This window comes from Rosa rugosa, chromosome 1 (assembly GCF_958449725.1).
Source record: "Rosa rugosa chromosome 1, drRosRugo1.1, whole genome shotgun sequence".
Taxonomy (NCBI): Eukaryota; Viridiplantae; Streptophyta; class Magnoliopsida; order Rosales; family Rosaceae; genus Rosa; species Rosa rugosa.
In genome coordinates, this window is record NC_084820.1 from 7,121,859 (window position 1) to 7,137,448 (window position 15,590).

The 15,590-nt window shown below is 39.7% G+C and overlaps 2 protein-coding genes across 3 annotated transcripts; one reads left to right on the forward strand and one right to left on the reverse strand.

Moving 5' to 3' along the window:
* Positions 1 to 234: 234 nt before the first annotated feature.
* LOC133713836 (protein CTR9 homolog) lies at positions 235 to 8,384 on the forward strand. The gene is made up of 24 exons (XM_062139876.1): positions 235 to 593; positions 768 to 834; positions 931 to 1,125; positions 1,611 to 1,711; positions 2,211 to 2,264; positions 2,402 to 2,522; positions 2,602 to 2,661; positions 2,790 to 3,004; positions 3,319 to 3,403; positions 4,068 to 4,168; positions 4,248 to 4,340; positions 4,453 to 4,521; positions 4,614 to 4,706; positions 4,804 to 5,070; positions 5,199 to 5,279; positions 5,376 to 5,534; positions 5,734 to 5,829; positions 6,122 to 6,223; positions 6,335 to 6,442; positions 6,543 to 6,767; positions 6,885 to 7,151; positions 7,250 to 7,321; positions 7,573 to 7,887; positions 8,027 to 8,384. Exons 1-24 carry the CDS (start codon positions 453 to 455, stop codon positions 8,195 to 8,197), a joined length of 3,258 nt encoding a protein of 1,085 aa, XP_061995860.1. The 5' UTR covers positions 235 to 452; the 3' UTR covers positions 8,198 to 8,384.
* A 4,851-nt stretch (positions 8,385 to 13,235) lies between these two features.
* On the reverse strand, positions 13,236 to 15,269 carry LOC133727102 (growth-regulating factor 1-like). Of its 2 annotated transcripts, none has more exons than XM_062154730.1 (4): positions 14,637 to 15,269; positions 14,084 to 14,546; positions 13,531 to 13,964; positions 13,236 to 13,428 (listed from the first exon to the last, which is right to left on the reverse strand). In XM_062154730.1, the coding sequence occupies exons 1-4, from the start codon at positions 14,827 to 14,829 to the stop codon at positions 13,421 to 13,423; spliced, it is 1,098 nt and encodes a 365-aa protein (XP_062010714.1). In that variant the 5' UTR covers positions 14,830 to 15,269; the 3' UTR covers positions 13,236 to 13,420. The 2 variants fall into 2 exon arrangements, with proteins under 2 accessions (XP_062010714.1, XP_062010713.1); XM_062154729.1 differs by having other exon boundaries at positions 13,531 to 13,973; positions 14,637 to 15,267.
* Between the last annotated feature and the right edge of the window lie 321 nt (positions 15,270 to 15,590).

Genomic DNA, 15,590 nt, shown 5'->3' on the forward strand with positions numbered 1-15,590 from the left:
TTAATGTTCGACACAAGTAGTGAATAAAAAGTTAAATTATTAAATATGTGTTCATCAAGATTGTATTCGCGCTCTTTTGAGATAATATCGAAATCTGAAAAAATATTTCTCCTTGTTTTTTTTGGCCAAAACAAATTGTGAAAATAATTTCTCACATTTAACTGTTTTACCTCTAAAAGCTTTTATACCTTTACCAAAGAAAACCCCTTTAATTTCTTTTTTGGTCGGTTGCCAAACAAAGCTTAAAAGGAAGAAACTTTAAACGGGAATGGAGGGTCTTCTTCTCTGAGAGCCTCTGCGTCTCTCTCAAACCACCACCACCACCACCACCACCACATTCTCTTCTCCGATTTCAATTTCACGGCTCTCTCTCAGGCAAGTTAACGGAGACGTAGACGGAGTTAGGGTTTCGTTTTTGAATGAGCTCTGTGCTTCGCTGATTTGGGAAATCAATGGCGTCAGTTTATATACCGGTGCAGAATTCGGAGGAGGAGGTTAGGGTTGCTCTCGATCAGCTTCCTAGGGACGCTTCGGATATCCTCGATATCCTCAAGGCCGAGCAAGCCCCTCTCGATCTCTGGCTCATTATCGCGGTTCGTTTTTTTGTTTTGTTTGCTTCTGTTAAATCTTAATACTCATTCTGTATGAGAAAAAAATTGAAACTTCAATTCAGTGCATAATCGTTTCGTTTCGATTCTGGCTCGAATTGAAGGTAATGGTGATATGGAGGTGATGAGCTACTTACTTTTGAATTTGTAATGCTGCAGAGAGAGTATTTCAAGCAAGGGAAACTAGAACAGTTTCGCCAGATTTTGGAGGAGGGGTCTAGTCCTGGTAATCACACTTTTTCGACACTCTCATATGCCTTTTTTTTTTGGTTTATTACTTGCTTTTGGTGCTCAGGTGGTGTTATTGTTTGCATTGGTGCAGAGATTGATGAGTATTATGCGGATGTTCGGTACGAGAGGATTGCTATTTTGAATGCATTAGGGGCCTATTACAGCTACCTTGGAAAGATTGAGACGAAACAGAGAGAAAAGGAGGAGCATTTCATTTTAGCCACACAGTTTTACAATAAAGCATCGAGAATAGACATTCATGAGCCTTCTACATGGGTTGGGAAAGGTAGGTATAGTTACAGTGGTTGTTATATTTTTCTTACTGGATATGGCTCATGTCGGTAACTACAATGTCCAAAGGAATTGTCCTCTGCTGGAGCTGTGTTTTGCATATGTTCTCGGGTGCCCTGAGACTGGCCAAGTAGTTGATCTATAGAGTGCTTACTGCGGCAAATAAGAGTTTTCAGGGACTGGCCTTGTGTTCTTGTTTTGTTGCAGTTGTGAACTATGGAATCCAAAAGATTTTGTGTCATTTTGTCTTTATGGCAAATAAAGTTGCTTCTTGTTCTCAATTTGTATTCTGAGTCTTTCTGGCGTCAGTTTCTTATACATCTATTGCTTACTTATACTATTACTTGTCAAGCATTCTCAATGAGTGCCACAAAAGGATCTATGTTGCTGAATTCATGTGGGGAAATTGTTTGCTGTCTATGCTTTACTAGACAATGCTTGTTAAGATTCTCTAAACTTTATCACTGTTTCTGCTCACAGGTCAGCTTTTACTGGCCAAGGGTGAAGTAGATCAGGCATTTAATGCGTTCAAGATTGTATTAGATGGAGACCGTGATAACGTCCCTTCCCTTTTGGGTCAGGTTTGTACTTGATCTCTCTGCTAAAGAATAGTGTACTGCTTGCCATTTTAGGATCACATGCACGAAGATGTCATCGATATTTCAACATATGAAAAACAAAATAGACGATATTAGTTTTGTTCACGTGTTGCTCCTCTGTCTACACATAACCAGTATTCCTTCTGTTGAACAATTCTGTCTGCTACTTATAAGAGTGTTTTTTGAATCCTTTTAAATATGGGATTTTCAACGGGTGTCCAATGTGGTGATGATGTCCTGTATTTCTATGTGCTATGACTGTGGCAATTGGCTCTCTAAAAGTCTTTGGAAATGGAATGTTAGCAAGAGTTGAGGGAGAGTGGAAATTTAGTGGTAGGTACTATGGAAATACACTTACGGGGAACTAATTAAAATATTGCAGACCTGGTTAACTCGCAGGGAGCAAGAGAGACCAAATTGGGGTTGACTATTATTAGTTATGCTGCATTTGCTTTAAATTAGTTACCTTTGATATCTGCAGGCATGCGTTGAGTTTAATCGTGGGCAGTATTCTGATTCATTGGAGCTGTACAAGGTTTGTATTCATCCTCCTATTTATTAACCTGTACAACCCAACAAATTCACTCTTTCTTAACCTCAAGATTTATTCTCTTCTAGAAAATTTTCTTTTAGTTAGATAGTTTGTTGTTTTAACAGTGAAGTTCCATGCAGAGAGCCCTGCAAGTGAATCCCAATTGTCCTGCGGCTGTGAGACTTGGCATTGGTCTCTGTCGTTACAAAATGGGTCAATTTGAAAAAGCTTGGCAGGCATTTCAGCGGGTTTTACAGGCAAGTGATAGCTCAATGATGAATCTGCATTTGTACCTGCCACAGTTCTTCTATCTTCATGAACTTATTATACTTGCAGTTAGATCCTGAAAATGTTGAGGCTCTTGTTGCTCTTGCAATTTTGGATTTGCATACTAATGCAGGTACAACTATAAAAGTCAGCATTTTATATTATACTTATCGAATTCTGTTATTTATTTTGATTATTGTTATTGTATGTCCATACTTCTGGCCCTTGGGAAGTCTAATATCTGGCTGTATTATTTGATAGCTGCTGGAATAAGGAAAGGAATGGAAAAAATGCAGAGAGCTTTTGAGCTATACCCTTATTGTGCAATGGCCTTAAACTATCTGGCAAACCATTTTTTCTACACTGGTCAGCACTTTTTAGTTGAGCAACTTACTGAGACTGCACTTGCTGTCACCAACCATGGACCAACAAAGTCGCATTCCTACTACAATTTAGCACGATCTTACCATAGCAAGGTAAAAAGATTATGCTTCTTTTATATGACAATGTCATGATAATGAAGGGTTCTTTACATTGTCTCTTTTATATTGGTAAAGAAATTTTAAAGCAGAGGAAATATTTTTTTTTTTGGGGGACGTCAATGTGTGTGGGGGCAAATTCAGTTATATCTTATGCACCATTAGTTCTACATGTTACTGTATCTTCTATTCTGGTGACATTAATATCGTTAATTTTAGTCTTTATCTCCAGCACTTTCAGACTTTCATGCTTTGCCTATGACTCTTTTGGATTACTAATGGTAGCAATATTTGATTGCACTGAGTTGCAGGGGGACTATGATAAGGCAGGAGTGTACTACATGGCATCTGTCAAGGAAATCAGTAAACCCCAAGAATTCATATTTCCTTATTATGGTCAGTTACTATCAGTCATAAACAATCTTTAGTGTTTAAATTTGTATGAGTCAGATATTTTGGCATAGTATTAGTAATTACTTCGATTAGTTGTTAATATATCTAACGCAAGACTTTAACATAGCTTCACTAAGGGGTTAGTAGGAATTGCCAGGTCCATGGCTTGCTTCCATGCGGTCTGGGGTTGAACCCCTTCACACCTACCTATTTAGCTATTCTCTGGAGTTTCCTGTCTCCTAAAGGGACTAGGGTTGTGCAGGAGGCCCCAGTTTTGTGCCTGGGTCTGCCAAGCGCGTTTGGGGCATTTATGGTACCATGATAAAGAAAAAGACTTTAACATAATATATATATATATATATCTCCCCCCTGTTGGTTGCTCGCATCCTTTGTTTTCATTGTTATGCTTGTCCCTGCATTCATATTTTTAAACCATCATTATTATATGCTTGGAAGAGTCAGAAAAGGTATGTAACATGTGACACGAATAGGCCCTTAATTCTCTGCACCTTGATTCTTTCCTGGTGTGTTTGACTTGCTATGCTTGGACCATATGAATCTTGGATAGATTACGTACTAAAGAACTCTGCATATTAACGTAGGCTTCATGTTCATGTGACATGGTTTACATTTATGTTTGTGCATAACTTTGGGCTCTCGGTGTCAGGTTTGGGACAAGTACAACTGAAGATGGGAGATCTTAAAAGTTCACTGTCGAACTTTGAAAAGGTCTTGGAGATTTACCCTGATAACTGCGAGACACTGAAAGTGAGTTGGATTCAAATTTTGCTGGTCTCAATGATCTTTTTCTCTTCTTCTTTCACAGCTAATAGATTCTTTTCTATAGGCTCTTGGTCACATATATGTTCAGCTTGGGCAGACAGGGAAGGCATTGGAATTTATGAGGAAGGCTACAAAAATTGACCCAAATGATGCCCAGGTAATGAACCCATTTATAACAGGAGATGTCCAGTAGGGTGCTCCATTGAATCCTCGTGTAAAGCTCTAACCTCATGTTCTTATTTTGCACGTTTTATCTGACTATAATGCAGGCATTTCTTGATCTGGGAGAATTATTGATTTCATCTGATGCTGTAGCAGCTCAGGACTGCCTAAAAACTGTAAGAATTTCTTCTCAGCCAACGTTGTCTTCCTTATATTGAACTCTCTCTCTCTCTCTCTCTCTCTCTAATAATCGTCAAATATTCTATAGGCACGTAATCTTTTGAAGAAGGGAGGTCAGGAGGTACCAATCGATGTTCTTAACAATCTTGGGGTACTTCATTTTGAAAGGGGAGAATTTGAGGTTTGTGGATTTGTTATGTTTCTTTCCTGGAATCTTATTGTTATTACCTCCAAAGCAAACATAGATTGACTAGTGTGTATATTCTTCTATCTGTCAGCTTGCTCAACAAACTTTCAGAGAGGCACTAGGTGATGGAATATGGGTGGCCTTCATTGATGGTAAAGAAAAAGCCCCATCTATTGATGATGATGCATCTATTTTTCAATACAAGGACATGCAAATATTCCATCAACTTGAGAAAGAAGGTCACTTAGTCGAATTACCTTGGAATAAAGTCACAACACTATTTAACCTTGCCAGACTACTTGAGCAATTACACAACACTGAAACGGCAAGCATATTTTACCGTTTGATTTTGTTCAAGGTATGTTTCTATACCTGCATGTGCATACACTTGATTGTCGTATTGCTTTATATTTAAGTCTTCTGATATGTCATGGTCCATTCTTTTCTTTAATGTTTTTTTTTTTAAACATATGTTCTTATTTGCAGTATCCAGACTATGTAGATGCTTATCTGAGACTTGCTGGCCTTGCAAAAGCTCGAAATAATTTACAACTAAGCATTGAACTGGTATGCATATAACTCTCTCTCTCTCTCTCTCTCTCTCGCTCAAAAAACTGACTCTCTCTCTCTCTCACTCAAAAAACTGACCACTCCTTTCTATAGGTTAATGATGCACTGAAGGTGAATAACAAGTCCCCAAATGCATTATTGATGCTTGGTGACTTGGAATTAAAAAATGATGACTGGGTTAAGGCAAAAGAGACCTTTCGGGCTGCTAGTGAAGCAACTGAGGGAAAGGATTCCTATGCCACTCTTTCTCTGGTGTGTATTACTTTATTGGGCATGCTTCTCCCAATTATTTTCTGCCATCAAAATAGTACTCAACTGATAGCTTTTAGTATTTTGAAAAAAAAAAAACTGCCAAAGTTATATTTCCAGAAACTTTCTTTTTTCGTAACTGTGTTTGCTGATGTTACTTTAATACTATCTATACCTTATATGCTTGTTTGTCCCTGTATAGGGAAACTGGAACTATTTTGCTGCAATTCGCAATGAGAAAAGAAATCCCAAGTTGGAAGCTACACATCTGGAAAAATCAAAAGAACTCTACACTAAAGTACGTTGGTTTTTTACTTTTATTTTATTTTCCTGTCCTTTTAGAGTCATTATCTTGGAATGTAATGCTTATGGGCTTTAAGACAGAATGCACGTGCACACACAAGATCTTTCTTCATTTTTTTTTTGTTGGTAAAGATAGTTGTGATCAATATATATATTCTATATTTCCATATTATTTGTTAAACTTGTATCAATCAGGTATTCATCTTGTTTTCAATCATCTATTGGGTAATGTGCCATGCACATCCAATAGTTATTTTTAAAAAAAAATACTTTTTACATGCTTATAGGTCCTGGCTCAACATTCTGCTAATTTATATGCTGCCAATGGTGCTGGAGTGATCTTTGCAGAGAAGGGTCACTTTGATGTTTCAAAAGACATTTTTACACAGGTAAGTTATATAGTAAACAATTGGAATCTATTATGTGTTACTAGATCATTTGGTAGATGCAGATTTCAAAATTTAAGATTTGTTGCTGTTGCTGTTTGCCTGTGATTGTAGGTTCAAGAAGCTGCCAGTGGGAACATTTTTGTTCAGATGCCTGATGTATGGATAAATTTGGCACATGTTTATTTTGCTCAAGGCAATTTTCCCTTGGCTGTGAAAATGGTGAGTTCATCTCATCTCTATGTCTATTCTATTATCTGACTTTAAATTTATTAGTTTTCTTGGAAATGTATGCATGTGCTGATGACTAGTAATTTTGCAGTATCAAAACTGCTTGAGGAAGTTCTTTAACAACACGGACTCTCAGATCCTACTGTATATAGCTCGTACACATTATGAAGCGGAGCAGTGGCAAGACTGCAAAAAAACTTTAATGAGAGCCATTCACTTGGCACCTTCAAACTACACATTTAGGTTTGATGCAGGTGTTGTGATGCAAAAGTTCTCAGCTTCAACCTTACAAAAACCAAAAAAATCTGTGGATGAGGTTCGAAAAACCTTCTCATTTGAAGTATTCTTGCCATTTATTTTTTAGTGAATATATGTTTAATTTTCTGATTTCATTTATTCACATGCATAACATCATATATATGTCCGTGTTTAGGTCCGGTCAACAGTTGCAGAGCTAGAAAATGCTGTTCGTTTATTTAGACAACTGTCTGCTGCTTCCAGCCTTCACTTTCATGGGTTTGATGAGAAAAAGATTGACACTCATGTTGAGTACTGCAGCCACTTGCTTGAGGCTGCAAGAGTTCATTTAACAGCAGCTGAGCATGAAGAGCAGAAGGTTCGGCAGAAACAAGAACTTGCTCGTCAGATGGCAATTGCTGAGGAAGCCCGTCGTAAGGCTGAAGAACAGAGGAAGTTCCAGGTTTGATATTCAAAAATTGCTTCATCCTCTACCACTATGGTGACGGTACATTTCTGTAATTTTTTGCCCCTACACTAGTTAATACTTCTGTGCAACAGTTGGAGAGGAGAATGCAAGAGGACGAACTAAAGCGAGTGAGACAACAGGAGGAGCATTTTGAGCGCATAAAGGTAAAGATTGATAACTGAGTTGTTTGTTTGTACATTCATGTTGCTACCCCCTACAATTGGAGTGTGACAGCTCCTTTCACTTCATGTATGACATGCTCGACTCAGGCCACCTGGTCATGGTTTGGCTTGTATAGTTAAAATCCCTCTAACGTTGAATAAAAAGATGGATCCTGGTAGATACAGAAAATGGATAGCTTTTATATATTGACATATTTGTGTTTCTAAGTTTTTCAATATTTTGGCATGTTCAGGAGCAATGGAAGAGTAGTACATCTGGTTCTAAGCGAAGGCCTTCAGATATGGATGATGAGGACGGCGGGCATAGTGAAAAGAGAAGGAGAAAAGGTGGAAAGAAGAGAAAGAAGGACAAGTACTCAAGGTCGCGTTATGAAACGGAGGAAGCAGAAGCTGAGCAGATGGACTATCAGGAAGCACCGGAAATTGAAGATGCTAACACAAACTACCAGGAGTCCCCAGGTCATACGAATGAGCAGGATGATGAAGAGAATGCTCAAAATCCTCTTGAAGCAGCTTTTGGCATTGAAGATTCTGATGTTGAGGATGAGGTAAAAGCTTTCTATAGTCCTTTGTTTGAGTTCTCTCAATTAGAAGCACTGATATCTTAGCTAAGAATCCAAGTAAATTAATGTCAATTTTTATGTCACTTCCTGCTGGCAGTAACGTACTTTATCTTTTATGTTCTAGGTTGCACCTGCAGGTCGACGGAGGCGGGCATGGTCGGAATCCGATGATGATGATGAGCAGCAAGAGAGGCAGCCGGAGTCCAGTCCTAGAAGAGAAAATTCTGCAGATGTTCAGAGTGATGGAGGAGAAGGTGGTGATAAGCCGAATGGGGATCTTGATGATGAGGATTAATCTCCATCATCTTAAACTGTACTAGATCAGGAGTAAATATGTGCAATTTTGAACAACTTATTTCTTTTAACATGAGGGCCTGAGCCATTAGCTGAGAATAACTACATTATTTTATTGGTGTTTGTGGTCCTCATGTTTATATTTTGTACCTCTAAAACTCAATAGTAATAGAAGCTTCATTCCTTTCCTTGTAAGTTTTGCTAAGCTCCCAGCACCTTCACCTCATATGCTTCTCCAAGGATATGATTTCATCCTAAACATTGAAAAGCTGGACCATGTACGTGTATTTAGCGAATCAGATCTGATTTGTTTGAATTGCTCATGAGAGCATTGGCGGGGTTGTCAGTTGTTGATATATTGGCATTACCAGTTCCTAGTTCCTACAGGGAGGTTGAGGAATGCTAGCTACCTTCCCCCTCTACCTTTTCCTTTCAACCTTCCTCACTCAACAAATGACATGTGGATTCCACTATCACTTTAAACTCAATATTTATTACATTGAATAACTAATTCTATTTTTTTCATGTCTGCCCTTCTAATAAATGTCTCACATTTTTTTTCTTTCTATATTTTACTTTGACTTTGTAGGATATTTAAGTTATTTTGCATTTCTTTTTTCTTAATTAATTTTGCATTTTTTAATTGTTATTTTGACAATCTGGGTTGTGGTTTTTTTCTTTCTGGGTTCATCTAGGTCAAACTTCCCCACACCTAAACCCTTTCTCTCAAATCTTTCTTTATCTCTTTCTATTTCTCTAGCATCCATTCTGAAATCCATTCCCATTTTTTAATCTTCGTTCAATCAAATCTTTTTTTTATCTCTTTTCTTTTTCTCTAGCATCCATTCTCATTTTTTAATCTTCGTTCAATTTCATTTCTTTGGTGGGGGAAATGAAATTGAACGACGATTTTAAAAATTGTTGTTTTTTTTTTTAAAGAAATTGAGCTAACTGAACCTTTCACCGGGCATACCATTACTCTTCCACCACTCATAGAAACCACAGATGGAAGAGCTTCTATTTATTCGGTTGAATTGGCTGACCCATGTTTGTGTCCTAATGATTATGAAAGTACTAGTACGAATAACCAAGAGCAAACAACCAAGAGATTTAAACCATAATATTCAGAGTGTGTTCCCTCCGGCGGCTCGCCCTCGTGGCGGCGTCGTCGGACGGGATTGGAAGGGGCCTGGTGCCCGGTGGTGGTTGTCCATGTAATAAATCCCGTCGGAGAGGAGGCTGCGTGGTGGTTTCGCTGCCCAAACCGCGTGGTGGCTGTGCTTGCGGGCTCGGTGGCTTGAGTGTGGGGCTGGGCTCGATCTCCCCACGACCGGAAGGCGGTCTGCAAGTGGTGGCGTCGTCCAAGGGAGTGAAGGCTGGATCTGAGGATCTCAGATCAGATCGGAATCCGATCTGGGGAGGTGGTCGAGGATGGGTTCTGTCTGGGTTGGATCTGATCGGAATTTTTCGATCGGGTTCAGTTCGTGTGGATCCGATCTGGAGAGGGGAAGGTTTGGGAGAGGCGGCTCATCTCTTTGGTGTGCTGGGAATGAGGAAGGGCTGGTGGGGCGACCTGCGTTCGCATGCTGCAAGGGAGGTGCCGGCGGAGGCACTGCCGGTGATGGAACGACGGAGGAGTTGCAGAAGGGGTGGTGGGGAGATGCTTGCAGATCGGTGGCGAGATGCTTGCAGGCAGCTGTTCTCTTCGATTGGGCTAAGTGGGGTTTGGGCCTGGGCTTGGGCTATGGGCCCAATTTCCTTTTATTTTATGTTTTATTGTCTTTGGTTTTTATTATTTAATTGTGGCTTTATGCCGGTAATAAGTCCCTACCGAGTAGTGGTAGGGCGATGTGGGCTCTGTCCCGGACTGCACCTTTTGTGTGCCTGGTCTGCCCTAGCTTGGTGGCGAGTTCCCAAATGGTCGCAACCTCCTAGTGGCAGGATGAAACTTAGTGTCACCGAAATTGTTTTTCGGTGGCAACATAGTGGGAAAGCTGATAGTCATAGTAACTTATGGCTCCGCGTGAGCAAAATCTTTCCGGTATGTCACCGCCTTTGTAAAGCGAATAGAGTAGCCAATGATGCACTCTTCGCTAATTGGTGCTTGTTAGAATACATAGATTTTGTGGAGAATCCCGGTTTTAATCTAGGATGTTCTCTCTATGCTTATTGTATTTTGGGGTTTAGGTATCATGTCCCCCCCATGTATTCTGAGGTTTCATTAATGGTCAAGGCTTGAGGACAGCCGTACTGACCCTATTTCAAAAAAAAAAAAAAAAAAAATGAAAGTACTAGTACGATACAATAGTGAGTTTCTTTCTGTAGCCAGTCTTGCATATTTTAGATCAGGGGATGATACTTTTTATTTTATTTTTTGAGAATGATCAGGGGATGATACTTGGACTCAAATAGGTGATGAAAGTTTCGCCAGCAAAGTTAGATGGTGATTAAGAGTATTGGAAGTGATCGATGTTTTACTGGATAATAATAATGCAAGCTAAAAAGAAAAAAACCACAACCCATATTGTCAAAATAACAATTAAAAAATGCAAAATTATTTAAGAAAAAAGAAATGCAAAATAAATTAAACATCCTACAAAGTCAAAATAAAATATAGAAAGAAAAAAATGTGAGACATTTATTAGAAGGGGAGACATAGAAAAAATAGGATCCAGGGTTTTCCTAACTATATCGGATGGAACAGACCTAGAATGTTTTCTTCTCTGACCCTCGCTAGAGGGTTTTCTTGGCGGCGGCTAGTTAGTGGCGGTCTTGTACCTGCGATTGAGCAAGGTTTTTCACCTCTCTCTCGTCTTTTCCTCGGGGCTGATAGCGGGCTTGCTCGGCGTTTCCTTGTGTTCATAAACTGTGGTCTCTTGCTTTTGACTGTGAGCGGGGCTGGAGTTCGGGGGTCCGGTTGGGAGTTGAATTTGCATATCAGTGATCCTCTGGTTGTGAGGATCAGAGAAGTTTTGATGCTTGGGCCACCTTGGTCGAAGGCGTCTAGGGCTGGTTGGCAATCAGTGATTGGTGACGGGGACTGGCAGGATCAGGTTCGTGCTCCTCCATTGGACAGAAGCTGTGATGAATCAGGGCACTGGTCGTGGAATTCTCCCTCCAGAGGCGTTGATAGGGATGAGGCTGACATCACCGCTGCTGGCCAGGTTAAGGTTGGCCGCGATCTGGTGCAGGGCTTGGTCCTTGACAGCGGCAGTGGTTTCCATGGGAGCAGTAGCTTCCATGGCGATGACGGGGGTTTCCGAGAGGGTGGCGGCAGCGGCAGTGCTAGGTTTTGGGCCCATATGGAGGTGGCGGCTGCAACACCAGGATTGTCTTCTCCTCTAGGGTTTGCGGAAATTGGGCCTTGGATATGGTCCATTTCTGTGGGGCTTTGGGTTCATTGTTGGCCTATGTTTTTATTTTTTAATTTAGTAGTGGGCCTTTCTCTCTTTGTCCACAAAGAGGGTGGGTCTGTATTTTTCTTGGCTTGAGCAGGAAAGACTGCGGAGAAAGATTGGGGCTCTGTTGTCTTTTTTAATTTTCTTCAGAGCTCTAATTTTTCTTTGTCTGAGCTTAATACTAAAAGGTAGGTGTGCTGAGTAGTACGCTTGTGTGAGGGGTGTGCTAGTGTAGTGTGCTCTATGTAATGGCTTCTTCTGACGGCCCTATGGGCAAGTCATTATTGTACTGCTTGCAGAACTTTATAAAAGTGTGACCTTTTCAACTCAAAAAAAAAAAATAGAAAAAATAGAATTAGTTATTCAATGTAATAAATATTGAGTTTAAAGTGGTAGTGGAATCCACATGTCATTTGTTGAGTGGGGAAGGTTGAAAGGGAAAGGTAGAAGGGGAAGATAGCTAGCATTCCTCCATGGGGGATTTTACCGACGAATCGGTACTAATCTCTTTGCTGAGACATCTAATTTTGAAATCCACAAGTCCGGCAAAAGTAAAATGAGGAAGCAACCTTTGCCAACAAACTATTCATAAGTGTGCCGAGGGTTTTGTTAGTGCTCATGCATGTTCTGTCATGGCCTCATGGGAGAGTAGTGTATAAATCTGAAAAGTTGCTCTCGTATTATCGTCTTTTTGGGCCAACTCAACCCAGGCTTGAGAACATTTCAGCTCAACTGTGCTGTCTGTGCAAAAGCTCCACTGCTTCTGCCTAGCTTGCTGCCAAATCCGTACGACTATACAGCTTTCTCACCCATACAGTCTTTTTCGTGGGGAGTGATCATTACTGTTTCAGAAAAATTCCATAAAGAACACAGAGTTTTGTGAATTTTAGAGTTTCGAAATTTCAGTAGAATTCAAGCAGAGGTAGAGGGTGTAATGTTATAGTCCAAAGGAAACCAACCGTATGATCGTTTGAGCTCCGAAAGAAATTGTTTTAATAAAACATGAACAATATAAAGAGTTGGGATCCAACATAAATGTAATATTTGATGAAGCATTGGGAGCTAGCTCTTTGTAGTTATTGGATAAATACAACTTGTATAAGCAAGAATTGAAGCAGTAGATAGCAGAATATCTAGGTTTTGGTTCCTCTGTATCTGTATAGAGATACTATATCTATGAAACTGTCACTCCAGTCACACTCACATGCAATTTGCTGTTGGATTTTAGATTACATACACTATCTATATGAAATCGAAGGACTCAAGCCAGCTCCCAAAAGAGAAAGGGAAGAGTCATATGAGATTTGTGAGGTGTCCTTTTCTCAGTATAGTGGGTGGTGGATATATTTAAAAGGGTGATCAATGCTTGCCTTTGTTTTGTAGATTTGCAAGGATTAATTGGTATGCTATTTGCCAACATAACCTGGGTGAATTCAGATTTAAAACTGACAATTTAGCCAATCTTGGGGTCCATTGGGTCCAACCTCTTCAATTATGATTTCAAACAAACAAAACATCAATATGGTACCCTAAAATATAACACAGATTTTGCCCGACTCATTTGGAACTACTATATGAATTGCAAAAAGAGAAGGTTGGATATCAAATTAACCAAGATGGCCAGAGACATACATAGGATCCTTCATTTAAAAACACAATAATAAAAATTATAACCCAACTCAACCACATTCAAACTAATTATAAAAAGAAAAAGAAAAATAGTACTCCTCCTCCCTTCACTAATTAGACATTACACAAAAAAGAGTTGACACCAAGTAAGTACAGGTTTTGGCCCTCTGATTCAGAAACCCAGTACAGGAAGCTGTTCAGTCATCTGCAAATGAAAACAAAATGAACTTATTATTAGGCAACAATCACATCTAGGTCTCAAGAACCAATACAAATCAGTTTAACCCTAAAGGTAAAAAAGAATTACCATGATGATTTCTTGAATTGAAGATGGGGAAGTCATGAGCAGAGTTTGGTATGGAGATTGAGAGCCTGGTGGTGGAAACTGATCCACTGTTTGAAGATTTATTATTACCATCCAAATCAAGCCAAGATGAATCTCTATCTTTGGGAGGGCCTTCATCAAAGAAGTGATGTATGGTTCTCTGGGTTTCTTCTCTTCTCTCCATTTTGGAGTCACTGAAGTTCTGAAGCTGCAAATGAGGATATTGCTCTGTTTGTAAAGCAGAGCACGTCCTCTGTTTTGAAGAGGAGTTAGAACAACTCATTGTGAGCTGCCAATTGGATTCATTTTGATGATGATCCAAAGATGAAGAAGAGCCAGAGAAGCCTCTAACACTCCCTGAAGGCTCTGAGAAGAATGCATGCTCATCCACGTCTTCTTTCACCCCATAACTAAACCTGTTTGATCTTCAAGAAAACAGAATCACAACCATCAAAATGTGAATTGATATTATATATATATATATATATATATATATAAAAGAATATAACTTTTCCATTTAAGACAGATTAATCACCTGTATTCTAAGTTGGGATGCAGGGGATTATTATTGTACGAAGCAGATTCCAAAAACAAGGAGGTGCCTCTTTCTTGCTGTGAAAACCCCATGTTTGGCCTTGAATAAAGGAAATGATGATCATCAAGATGAGCAGAACTACTACTATTGTAGCTACTTTCATTAGGTGAGAGTGAAGATAGTGAATGGAAGGGTGTGCTTAGTGAATTGGAAGGTGAGTTGAAAATCTTGGTGATTGGTGATGTGCTTGAGTTTGAATTTGCTGATGTTGGTGGTGTTGCTTTGAAAACTTCCACAGGCTTTCTTGAACGGTTTTTGCCTCTATGCATGTGCCTCTCACAGTACTTAGAATCAGCAAATGCCTCTTTTGAACACCTCCATTTCTTCCCATCTGTTCTTCTGCACCTTCCTGGTTCTGGGTCTATCTTCCTCCCCAGGCCCATCTGAAAACAGTTCCACCCAACTGCAACAAAACCCCATTCAAAACATTGACAAAAGTTTCAATCTTTAGAGAAGCTCAGCTCAGAGAGAAAAGAGAGAGGAGAGAACTCACTGTGAGGAGAGAAGAGCTTTGAAGAGAGAGGAGGAGAGTCCAAGCAGCTTCTTTTGATGGAGAAGAGGAGATCAGGAGGAATTGGTATGCCAGAAACCATGTACTTGTAAATCAGAGCTTGGTGCTCAAGCTCTTGCCATTGAGATGGAGTAAAAGGAAACCTCATGCCTCTCACACCACTACTACTCATCATTAAAACCCCAAAAATGAAAAAACAAACCGACTTGCTCAAAGAAAATGCAACCCAAAAACTTATTCAGACAGTTTCAGGGGGAAATAGAGAGGCAGAGGAGCCAGAGAGGAGAGTGTGCATGATTTAATAGAGCAGAAAATAGATGGTGGAGTAGAGTAGGTATATTTATTTCAGGGACCATTTAGGCTGCAGAATCTTCTGTACATGGATAAAACTAATGGTTCTGAATTACAGTGCTTAGCTCTACTGCCCTGCCACCTCCCTTCTTTAAGCTTTTCTCTCTCTCTCTCTCTGTTTTTGCTCTGTTTTCCTCTGTGTCTCTCTCTCCTCTGCACGTATTATGACTGCACCTCTGTTCCTTCTGGCTTCTGCTGTGGTGGCAGCTCTTGTCTCTGACACTCTCCGGAAACCCATAAACTAAAGAAAAGACTGAAAAAAGTGAGTAAAAAATGAATAAAGGAGAAGTCTTTATCACAGTTTTATACTATTAATTTTTTTTTTTTTTGGTTTCTGAGGAGTGAGGACTATGCAGAGTTGGGTGTCTGGAACAGAGATGATTGTACGGTTTTTAGGGACTTTTACTGCTCACTACTAACACTCTTTTACTTTTCTTCTCTGTTCCTTTACCTCAGAGAAACAGACCCCCACTTCTCCAATTTCTGAAATTTAGAAATTCATTGATTCAGAGCAGGACTCTCTTTTCGGTTCTGAACCAAACAGAAACCCACTTATTACTTTGCACCCTCTTTTTTTAACTTGTT